At 40.9% G+C, this 12,798-nt stretch overlaps 1 protein-coding gene across 4 annotated transcripts in view; it reads left to right on the top strand.

The window, feature by feature from the left end:
- The window catches only part of flt4 (fms related receptor tyrosine kinase 4), a 110,315-nt gene that overhangs the window by 75,401 nt on the left and 22,116 nt on the right, over window positions 1–12,798 (top strand). For all 4 annotated transcript variants that reach the window (XM_079629737.1, XM_079629739.1, XM_079629738.1 and 1 more), the window contains exons 11-14: window positions 1,363–1,489; window positions 1,983–2,091; window positions 4,017–4,358; window positions 5,532–5,678. In XM_079629737.1, the coding sequence (XP_079485863.1) occupies window positions 1,363–1,489; window positions 1,983–2,091; window positions 4,017–4,358; window positions 5,532–5,678 (725 nt within the window). The remainder of the gene's footprint in view (window positions 1–1,362; window positions 1,490–1,982; window positions 2,092–4,016; window positions 4,359–5,531; window positions 5,679–12,798) is intronic.

Below are 12,798 nucleotides of genomic sequence, written 5' to 3' on the forward strand. Positions count from 1 at the left end.
GGGCGCGGAGCGCCCTCATTGGGCGTGACGTCACGCCAGGGGCTCAGTGGTAGGCTGCAGCAGTTGCCGCGGAGCAGCCAATGAGCGCGCTAGATTGCCCGCTCTAGGTCTGACTGCTGCTGCACTGCGTTTACAAGATATGGAAATTTAAGGATAAATTTTGGCTTCAATATCTCGAGCAAAGAGACTTTACCCGGTGCGTACTTTCAGTACGCAGTACTCGTTCCCTCTTCTAGAGAGAACCGAGGTTACGTAAGTAACCGAGTACGTTTTAAATATTGAAAAAAAGGCTATACATTTATTTGATTCAATTCCAAGAAAAGTATTGATATAAATAGTCTAATAAAAGTTAAACAATATGTATTTTTATTTGTAATATGTACTTTTCCCCCAGTTTTGAATAGAATAATACATACACAAGGTTGTGTGTGTGTGTGTGTGTGTCGTTCCTTACTTCGCTCTCGTCACACACAGGAAGGGAGACGCATCTCAGAGCTCTTCCTGGTGTGGGCCCTGTCCTGACACACACACACACACACGCACACACACACACACACACACACACACACACACACACACACACACACACACACACACACACACACACACACACACACACACACTCACTCACACACACACACACACACACACAGACGCACACACACACACACACACACACACACACACACACACATTGGGAGAGATATTCTTTGAGTTTATAGATGAAATGACCGGTAAATTATCTGTAAATTCATAATTTCATTCATAATTTATAATAAAAGGTAAAATTAGTAATGACTAAAGTGTTACTTCATCCTTCTAGAGGAACACTGATGATCTGGATCTGTATTACAGTATAAACTGAAGATCTTGATAACTCACTAATATGGACTGAAGTCATTGCAAGCTTTTGAGATTTTTGCAAGATTTTGAACAGTAATTCCTTCCGATGGATTTGGTAACACTTCAGTCATTACTAGTGGGTTACCGTTACCTTTTATTATAAATTATGAATTATTCATGTTAATTATGAACCTGTATATATAGTAGTCTTCAGTGAGGTATGAAAAAAGGTTTAGTTATTGATTAGCTAATAGTGAACTACCACATTCAACTGAGCGCTATTAATTATTAATTCATTAATCAGACTTTAGTGTTAGTTAATAGTAGTTACTAGAGTGTTAATAGTGTGTTACTCATTCGTTCCTGTGAAGTTATTCATTAGTGTGTGTGTGTGTGTGTGTGTGTGTGTGTGTGTGTGTGTGCGTGTGTGTGTGTGTGTGTGTGTGTGTGTGTGTGTGTGCGTGTGTGTGTGCGTGTGCGTGTGCGTGTGTGTGTGTGTGTGTGTGTGTGTGTTCGCAGGGGTCGAAGAGGCCAGCGAGACAAGGTTCCCGTCTGCCAGAACTGGATAGATCTGGATCCCGAACAGGCCGTCAACCCCATCGAGAGCATCGAGACTGTGACTGAGATGGTGGACGGGAAAGAAAAGGTTCCACTTCCTGTTTGAATAATTCTTATTTCCTGAAGATTTCCCATAAACGTCTGAAGAAAATTGATGTGCCCGCAGCCTGAACCCAGATTTCCCAAACTCGACCTCAGGGCGAGGGAGGCGGCGGGGGGGCAATGCGCTACAGTTTCCACTTTCTAAATATTCAAACATCGTCCAGTTCTCGCTTCCTGGATGGAGACGGAATAAACACATTAACACAGCACTCACTTCCTGTTTTCTGTCACACCTGTGAGGTCACTTCCTGTGTGTGACCCTGGGAGTTTCATTTATTCACTCTTATTTCATTTTAAACCCATCCTTCTGTTGAACGCAAAACACCATTTATTTTTACTTTTTTTCACAATAGAGAATGTTGTACCGGTTTGAAACGACAACATGATTCGGACGAACTATTCCTTTAACAGTGTATGTTTGCTGTGATAAAAAAACTCATTTAAATCTGTAATATAACTGTTTTGTGCTGTTTCCACAGACGGTGGGCCGTGTGGTTATTCAGACCGCCAATGTGTCGGCCATGTACAAGTGCTCGGCAGAGAACAAAGTGGGCAGAGATCAGCGGCTGATATATTTCTACGTCACCAGTGAGTTTCACCAACACCTTCCTGCCGAACACAGCTGTTTGGATCTTTAATAACATCACAAAAGCTATACAAAAATTAAGTTCAATAGCTTGTAACTCTTTCCTTCACTTGGTCTGCTGTACCTGTGACACTGATGGGGGTCACCACTACTAGACTTAAAGGGATAGTTCACCCTGACATTAAAATAAGGTCATCATTTACTCACCCTGGTGTTGTTGTAATGCCGTTTGCCCTTCTTTCCTTTATGGGCCACTAAAGGTCCCGCTCGCCTGGTCCATATAATGTCAAGAAGAGTCAAGTCAAGAATATTTGTATAGCGCTTTTCACAATACAGATTGTATCAAAGCAGCTTCACAGTATTAAATTAAAATAATAAAACGTCCATGTTTGGTAATGCTTATCAATAGTAATATTGATTGATTCATTAAATTGAATATCCCCAACTGAGCAAGCCAAAGGCAACAGTGGCAAGGAAACGAAAAACTCCATCATTATGGCAGTGAATAGCGACGTTTTATAAAAAGATGCAAAAGTATCACATCAAATCATTTTGCGTCTTTTTTAAAGCTTGTTGCTTGTCGCTATTCACTGCCATTATATGGACGAGTGCGAGCGGGACTTTTTTTAAAACCAAAATTCTCCTTTTATGGTCCAGATTACCAAAAACTGTACATTTAACAGTATTTTACTGTAGAATAGCATGAAATGTCCCGTTAGATCTATTACAGTTGACCATACAGTAAATCTAACCAATGAACATTTTACTGTAACATTTTTACAGTTAATATTACAATAAATTTTACCAAAAAAAATACACACAAAAAATTGCACAAACCAAGTGTGCCGCACACGGTCTGAAAAGTGTTCAAAGCGTTTTGATCGCCCCCTGGTGGCTGGATGCAGAATAGGTCATAAGCCCCGCCCCCTCCATACAATCCAATGGGACACAACTCAAACAAAAAAACCCATTTACACTTCAAATAATTTTTTCAAAAGATGGTTTCTGTCATTTTAGGTACCGGTAGATTTAGGTTGGACGTACTGGATGTTCAAGTGTTCGTTTTTCCCATAAGTTTGATTTTAGTTAGTTATTTGATGCTGTAAAAACAGGGTGTGCCGGCATGATTGACAGCTGTGCCTGTGATTGAGTCTGCGGCTACACCCCATAACGAAATCACCGTTTCTAGGATATTTTGGCTTCGTTTTTCTACAGTGCATGGAAGTGGAGATGCGTCGTCCATCTTATTTACAGTCTACGGCACAGACACAAACATTAATGATTCCTCAAACTGAGTGGTTTATTCAGGAGAGGTGTGGCATTATTTGTCTCATTATTTGCATTGCTTTCCTATTTACTCACTTAATAATGTTGGGTTAAAAATAACCCAACGAGTAACCCAATTGTGGAGTGGTGTAGCACCTTCCTAACTGTGGGTTATTTTAACCCAATGCATTGGGTTAAAAGTAACTCAACGGTTAAGTTAACTATTTATTTTTATTCATGACATTATTTAAATGAATAAAATACACTTTATTTTTTCAAATACAGATTGTTTATTTGTATAAAACAATAAATATGTCTCAACAAATATATTTTAAAATTACAAACTAAGTATTGGGGAGTCTAGAATTGAATGTAAATATACATAATTGTGTACATAAATGAATAAATACACAAGTGTACATACAACATACATATTTAACCCAACAGCCGGGTTATGACAAAAATTACCCAACGATTTTAAAAATTACCCAACTTGTTTTTTTTAAAAACCCAACATAGTGACCCAATATGTGTAACCTAATGGTTGGGTTAAAAAAAGAACCCAACTTTTTTTTTAATAACCCAACATAGTGACCCAATATGTGTAACCCAATGGTTGGGTTAAAAAAATAACCCAAGTTTTTCTTCTTCTACTGTGCAGCTATCCCAGAAGGCTTCGGGATAGAGACGGAGCCCTCTGAGGATCCTCTGGAGCAGGATCTGGTGCGCCTGAAGTGTAACGCAGATAACTACACCTATGAGAACCTGCGCTGGTACCGTCTGGACCCGCAGGCCGTTCCTCCAGAGCTGGACTGCAAGAGTCTGCACCAGTACGCCGAGTCTCTGGGCGGGAATCTGTCCTTCCAGACCGCCAGCAACAACTGGGTCCTGGAGCTCAGCATCAGCAGCATCCAGCTGCAGGACGAGGGCAACTACGTGTGCGAGGTGCAGAACCGGCGCACCGGGGAGAAACACTGCCACCGCAAGTACATCCCAGTCAAAGGTGAAGCTCATTCACTGCTCGAATCTCATGTACTAAACCTGCAGCAGGGACTAGCTATGCTGTTTAGTAGGGCTGGGCGGTATGACCATATCGGTACCACAGTAAGAGTATCGGTATTCATGTTAAGAGTATCGGTATTCACGTTAAGAGCATCGGTATTCACGGTAAGAGTATCGGTACCACGGTAAGAGTATCGGTACCACGGTAAGAGTATCGGTATTCACGGTAAGAGTATCGGTATTCACGATAAGAGCATCGGTATTCATGATAAGAGTATCGGTATTTACGGTAAGAGTATCGGTATTCACGGTAAGAGTATCGGTATTCACGATAAGAGCATCGGTATTCATGATAAGAGTATCGGTATTCACGTTAAGAGTATCGGTATTCACGGTAAGAGTATCGGTATTCACGGTAAGAGTATCGGTATTCACGTTAAGAGTATCGGTATTCACGGTAAGAGTATCGGTATTCACGATAAGAGCATCGGTATTCATGATAAGAGCATCGGTATTCATGATAAGAGTATCGGTATTTACGGTAAGAGTATCGGTATTTACGGTAAGAGTATCGGTATTCACGGTAAGAGTATCGGTATTCACGATAAGAGCATCGGTATTCATGATAAGAGTATCGGTATTCACGTTAAGAGTATCGGTATTCACGGTAAGAGTATCGGTATTCACGGTAAGAGTATCGGTATTCACGTTAAGAGTATCGGTATTCACGTTAAGAGTATCGGTATTCACAGTAAGAGTATCGGTATTCATGATAAGAGTATCGGTATTCACGGTAAGAGTATCGCTATTCACGTTAAGAGTATCGGTATTCATTATAAGAGTATCGGTAGTCACGTTAAGAGTATCGGTATTCACGGTAAGAGTATCGCTATTCACGTTAAGAGTATCGGTATTCATTATAAGAGTATCGGTAGTCACGTTAAGAGTATCGGTATTCACGGTAAGAGTATCGGTATTCACGATAAGAGCATCGGTATTCATGATAAGAGTATCGGTATTCACGTTAAGAGTATCGGTATTCACGGTAAGAGTATCGGTATTCATGATAAGAGTACTGGTATTCACGTTAAGAGTATCGGTATTCACTCCCCCCCCCCCCCCCCCCTCTCTCTCTCTCTCTCTCTCTCTCTCTCTCTCTCTCTCTCTCTCTCAGCACTGGAGGCTCCCCGGTACCGGCACAACCCCAGTAACCAGACGGTGAACGTGAGCGAGTCTCTGCAGATGGAGTGTGATGTGGAGGGCACTCCCTCTCCCCAGCTGTCCTGGTTTAAAGATAACCAGCCGCTCCATCAGATCTCAGGTCAGTCACTCGTGGCCCTTCAGCTCGTATTATAGGGCACTTTATACTAGGTGTCTTTAACTAACATGTACCAATGTTTCAATTCATCTTATTGTGTACATACATTGTTTTTATGTTGTATATATACACATAAAAAAAAAAAAAAAAAAAAAAAACACCTGCACGTCTGTAATTAGCAAACTCGGGAAGAACATTTCACAATCATGTTAAACACCATCAAGAACCGACAAGGGACTGGACAGAAAAGGGAGTATAAATACACATGGTAAATGAGGACACTACACAGGACCAGCCGAACAAAGAGGAACTAATAATCAGACACCATAGCAACTAATAAGACTAAACCAAACATAACCGTGACACATCCCATATAAGGGAGTTTTTGGTGCAAAATATCACATAAATATCATAAATATAGATAAATATCACATTTGTGTTTCTTTTTTTATTGCTGAAATAACAGTGTTGAACTTTCTTCTCCTGTGAAAGGGCATTTAATTTGACAAAAATATAACTTTTTTTGGTTATTAAATAACAAACAACCAACCCCATCCCTGAGAAAAAGAAATGCATTACTTTCCATGAAAAGTAACTAATGCCTGGTTCAGATTACACAATTTTTTTGTCGGTTACGATAGTCACTGTGTCAGATTACGCGATTTTGAATCCTAAAATCATGTCGTGTCGTGGACAAGAAACATGTCAGACTACACGTTGCTTTCTGACCAGTCATCACGTGCCGTCGCAGACATTCACTCGCACATATAGTATATGTCATATACACACGCACTCACTCTCACACACACACACACACACACACACACACACACACACACACACACACACACACACACACACACACTAGGGTGAGGGACAGTCCCGAAATTTGAAGCTTTGTCCTGCAAATCATAAGCAGTGTCCCGCATTTTAATTTTGTCTGCATCATTTTATTTCATCGTCCTTTTAAATTACAATTCTACAAAAAAAATGTTAATAAGAAAACACTGAACATGCTCAGCTGTTATTATTGGTTCTAGCCAGAGCGGGAAAACAAACACTGAGAAAAAAAAACATCTGCAATAGAAAAATGGATCTATCCGGAGCTCCCGAGAAGAAAAAGCGTCTTTGTTCGTATGATAAGGAATGGGAGAAAAAAATATACATGGTATATTTATACCAGTTACAGGAGACCCTAAAAAAGGAGATTGCGGTGTATGCCACTGAAGTTTCACCATCACGCGTGGAAAAGACAAAAATATAGGCTACTGAATCCGGTAAGAACGCATTTAATAATCTGTAGTCTTTCCTAATGGAATTTATGTGTTTATTTGGAAATGTGCTTTTTAGCGATTGGATTATTATTTTCACATAATTATTTAGATTGAATAGACCCGTGCTGTTAAAATGAGTTTTATAATTATTAGTGACGTTCACAGTGCCGGTCAGCGCCGTCATAGACTAACATTTTTATAAAGCCTATTAGCAATAAAGACATCTAATATAAAATCAATATTCACCTATAATAATAGTAAGTTATCTCCCTCGTGTCCCGCAAAATCAGGTCTGACCTGCAACAGAGGAATATAGCCAGGTGGTCACACACTCTGTCTCGCTTACTTACTCACTCACTCACTCACTCACTCACTCACTCACTCACTCACTCACTCACTCACTCACTCACTCACTCACTCACTCACTCACTCACTCACTCACTCACTCACTCACTCACTCACACACACACACTCACTCACTCACTCACTCACTCACTCACTCACACACACACACACACTCACTCACTCACTCACTCACTCACTCACTCACTCACTCACTCACTCACACACACACACACACACACTCACTCACTCACTCACTCACTCACTCACTCACTCACTCACACACACACACTCACTCACTCACTCACTCACTCACTCACTCACTCACTCACTCACTCACTCACACACACACACACACTCACTCACTCACTCACTCACTCACTCACTCACTCACTCACTCACTCACACACACACACTCACTCACTCACTCACTCACTCACTCACTCACTCACTCACTCACTCACTCACTCACACACTCACACACACACACACACACACACTCACTCACTCACTCACTCACTCACTCACTCACTCTCGTCGTGGAGGACCGAAAAAAAAATCCAACATGCTAGTCTTTTTGTCGTGATGTCGTGAAGCATCGCAGACGCGACGTAGGTTGTCGCCCACTATGACACACTATACGAGATGAAACGATCAAATCTTGCGTCCCGACGCCCGTTGTCGTTTACGAATCCCCACGACACCCTGCGTCAAACGAATCGTGCCAAAATCGGGCTAAAATCGTGTAATCTGAACCGGGCATAAGTAATGCAATTACTTACTTTTTTAGAGAGTAACGCAATATTGTAACACATTACATTTAAATGTAGCGTTCCCCAACACTGCCGATACGATCACTGAAATACATAACACTGCATGATTAATAATGCTACGTTGGTCTATTTGAAGCCTTCTATTTATCATATAGTATTTATTTAGCTATTCTTAACAACATTGTATAAATGTTCACTAAATCTACTAAAGAGCAGTGTGTGACTCTCTCTGTCCTGTGTCGTGTGATGTACATTATAAACACACACGTCACAGGAATATTAGGCTTCTGTCACTTTAAGAGTGGATGCATGGATCTAATACACTGATACACACGTGACTTATTTCACAGCTGGTTAAGCTCACTTAAGACATTGTTTAATGTCAGTGTGTAAGTCAATACTCACCAAGCCAAGCATTTGGACATATTTCTGTGTGTATTTTACAGTTTAGGTGTGAATCCGTAGCTCAGAGTTCACTTTGCTTCTCTTGCGTCTCTAACGCGCACAGAGAGCCGCTCGGAGAACAGAATCTCTTTCACGGCTCAATGCAGTTTTAATAACTCTTTACATTATCAGGCACATCCTGCAGTTCAGCAACAGTACTGTATTTTATGACAATCACTGATCTAGCTGATTTGGATGTTAAGTTTGAGCTGATCTGGATTAGAGGTCTGCGCGGGCTTTAAATTTAAACCCGAACCCGGCCCGTACCCGAAATCATTTTACCCGACCCGAACATTACGGATATATTTCAAGCCCGACCTCGAGCCGAACCAGAGGTGTGTTTCTCACAGTAAATACCTTTTTTTTGTGTGCAACATGCTGTATTTTATACAAAAAACCCTGTTTACACAAGAACGCTCGCGGGTGAAAACGCAAAAATATTTTATCGGATGTGCCTTTCGTTTACACAGCGACGCCGTTTTTGGGACTTAAAAACGCAAAAAAGTGAAACCACCTCCAGAGTGGAAATCTTAAAAACGCTCCACCGTCGCGTTCCCGTCTAAAGGGTAAAAACGTTAGAAACGCAAAAGTCTGCTAGACAGTGAAGGCGTCGCGTACGCGTTTACGTCACAGGCGTATGCGCCAGTACAGGAAAATAACAAAACATTATCAAACTAAAATATAGCATTAATTTCATTGACAAAAAAAAATAAAAATCTGTCATTTTTGAGCAACAGGCGAAGAGCAGCGGGGGTTAAAGCAGCAGATATACCGTATTAAACATGAAAAACTGTGTCAGCGTCTCTTTCACTGTCAGTGCTCCACATCGCCACCTAGCCGTCTGGAGTGCACACTACATCCAATCTCACACACTTTTGCGTCACCATATGCACACAGATTTCCCCCCATAACGCTCGTCTAAACGCAGAATAAAAAGTGATAACGCAACGCCACTTTTGCGTTTTCTCTTCAGATCCGTGTAAACATAGCCTAATGGCGCTTTTCCACTGCACAGTACCAGCTCGACTCGACTCAGCTCGTCTCAGCTTGTCTCGGCTCGGCTCGCGTTTCGCTCCGTTTTCCATTGCATATAGTACTTCCACAATAGTACCTGGTGCTCGTCATAGCGACGCGACACACACCCGCTACCCACACACACAGGACAATGGAGGAAATCGAGTGTATGCTGTTTTACATAATATTAGTAATGGGTATATCACGCAATCTCTGGCAAAACTATTTAAAAATGCCGGGGTTATTCAGGATACTCCGTCTGGCGCGTGCAATGATGGCGCAGTGAATAGTGACGATTCTCGCTGACCAATCAGCAGTCTCCTGTGTGTCACGTCACGTTTTAGTATCGCCTCAGCTCGCCTCGGCTCGCTTAGAACCTCGCCGGAGGTGATACGAAAAAAAGTACCTGGAAGCAGGTACCGGTACAACTTTTACACAGTGGAAAACCAAACAAAGGCGAGTCGAGGCGAGGCGAGCCAAGGCGAGCTGGTACTGTGCAGTGGAAAAGCGCCATTAGTCACAACACCGCAGTCAGAGGACGCGCTGAAACTGCGCTCATACTTTCTCTCTCGCGCGCTCATATAATTACGATCACAACACAGCAAGCAGCCAATCACACGGCACGCAAACTGTATATATGTGTAGCCTATACAGTTTTTCTAAGTTACAAGCCTGAACACGACCCGAACCCGAGGCTATTCATTAAACATTAACCCGAACCAGACAATTTTATTTATTTATACGTTTATTTGTATAAGGACAGTACAAAAAAAACATGATCCCAGTCAAAGCTGGAAATTATGTATTGCACATAGAGAGTATAACGAAAGCTAATTTGCATCTCAGGTCCTAGAAAGGCCTTTCTAGACAAAAAAAAAACTAAAAAAAAAAACTACTACTCATAAAATAAAACCTAAATTATACATATTAGAATGGAGCTTTCAACTCTAACATAAAAAATTAAAAAACTTTTACATTATATTACACTTTTATCGATGGGGAAAAAAAGCACAACGCTGCGAAGGAAAGAAGCGCACTAAAATATCACAGCCCTGGTTTCTCGCAGTCTTCGCAGTCGTTGCAGTGATGTCTCCGACACCTGGTTGAACTGAAAGAGTGAGTGTAGTGAAGCAATTTCAGCTGCGCATAGACAAATGATCTCGTGAGTTTTGCGTCAGCGTTTACATTGACCAGCGATCAAACTATATACAGGTATTATCAGCCGATAACCCTTATTCCCACACCACTAACCCTGCATCTCACCCCAATAGTGTTTTACAATACAGCATCAACACAATAAGTACATCGTACCTAAAAATATAATTTTTAGTGCACAGTAGTAAAGACACCTATATAAAGAGCTCAGGCAAGCAAAAACTGTTCAGTAGTGAATAATGTGAGTGTGTCCGGATATGAGATTGTGGAGTAATCAATAGGCACAGAAAGTGATATCGCATCATCTGTCTTATAAATGTACATTATTTTCTTCCATTTCTCTGCATGTTGTTCAGCCCTCCTTCAAATTAACATAAATGTACTATTCAAAACCGATCCCATTACAGATTACATTATACACACCACGGCAATCCCCTCCAGCTTAGCACGTTTGAAGAGGAACACACTTATTCATGAGCACACACACACACACACACACACACACACACACACACTAAATTGAATTCCAGTGCAGAAGTAAAGCGTTCAGGCTGATGTGGCGGAGGTCTGGGTGGCCCGCTGGACTCGTGGATATACAGCTCTGGGAGTGTGTATGTGGGCCGTAAGTGAATTCACATGCAGTGCATGCACAGGCTGTGGAAAGGTGTTATGCGGAGGATATTATATCGGGAGCAAACTGAGTTCAAGAGTTAGCGTTTAGCAGGAGTGTGTGACTGGAATGTGTTAAAGTGCTGAATCTGAATCCATTGCAAAACCACAGAGGATTTTAGAGATTGTGAAATGCAGTGAAGTCAATTAAAGCACACGCTTCTGATTATCACTCCGCACAGTGATAGTGTCTGTCTTATACTGGAGATTTCCTGAGTCACATCTCAGCTGCTGTGTCAGAGAATAGAGGAGAGGTGTTTTATACATCTTTGTTAAATTTGTGTTGTTTCAAGTCAAGTCACCTTCATTTATACAGCGCTTTTAACAATAGAGATTATAGGAGATTACAGTAACTTAGAGTGTTTAGGCTTTACAGCAGCTCTAGACTAAAGCTATTGTCCAAATAAAGTTAGATTTGATTGATTCACTTCCGTTGTAAAGATCATTAGTTATTAACTTAGGGGCCGCTAACACGACACCGTTCTAACAGAAACTTTTAATGTGTTCGGGCGTTCATCTGCACGACAACGGCGCTTGCCGCTCAAGAACACAAACTTTGAAACAGGATCCAATGTGCAAGCGTTGATTTTTTTAAAAACGTTATCATCTCCGTGTAAACTTCAAAAACACGAATCTGTGTAAACGCTGACGGCGTGCACATGCGTATCACGTGTTCAGTCTATAGATATGCGTGTTTGAATATATATGTGCGCAGGCGTCTAGTCTTACTTTGCAAAGTAACTTTACAAAGTTTCTCTACACTCTTACATTTTTTTCCATTTTGCGGTTATGAACGGGTGACAATAAATAAATAGTAATTTAAGCACATTCCTCACATTCTTTCAACTTAAATTCAAAATAACTCACAATTTCAATTTCATGCCTAAACGTTTTAATTCAGCTCATAATATCTTACTTTGTGTGTCTCTGCCGACCTCTTGTGGAAACTAAATAATATAAGATGATATTTCATGACACTAGATGGGCTTATATCTCTATATGGAGCAAATGAGCTGTTCCTCTGGGTCCTAAAGTCAGTTTCTCTTCAGTATGCATTCAGACACACATGTAAACATTATACAATATTTATATATTTTTTCTATGTGTACTGAAGCATTCCTCGCATTCCATTCATTCCTAAGGGTGTCAAATTGACCCTTGATGGAAGGATTTGTTACTTTTTTTTTATTTTAACCAAAAAACTCCTCGAATCGATTCAATTATTTTGTGTGTTTTCGTGGTTCAAGTGCGACAAAAGTCCCGGGGCCGGTTTCACAAAGATAGACTTTGACTATGGCTTAGATATAGTAGATAGTCAGACTTCAGATAGACATCTAAATCAGACCGTTTCACAAAGCACTTAAGACTTTTACTATCTTAAGTAGGACTACACTGCAATGCATTCTGGGTAAACTAAGACACTTTTCAAAACAAAAAAACATGGCGGATCGA

Source organism: Phoxinus phoxinus, assembly GCF_949152265.1.
Source record: "Phoxinus phoxinus genome assembly, chromosome: 12".
Taxonomy (NCBI): Eukaryota; Metazoa; Chordata; class Actinopteri; order Cypriniformes; family Leuciscidae; genus Phoxinus; species Phoxinus phoxinus.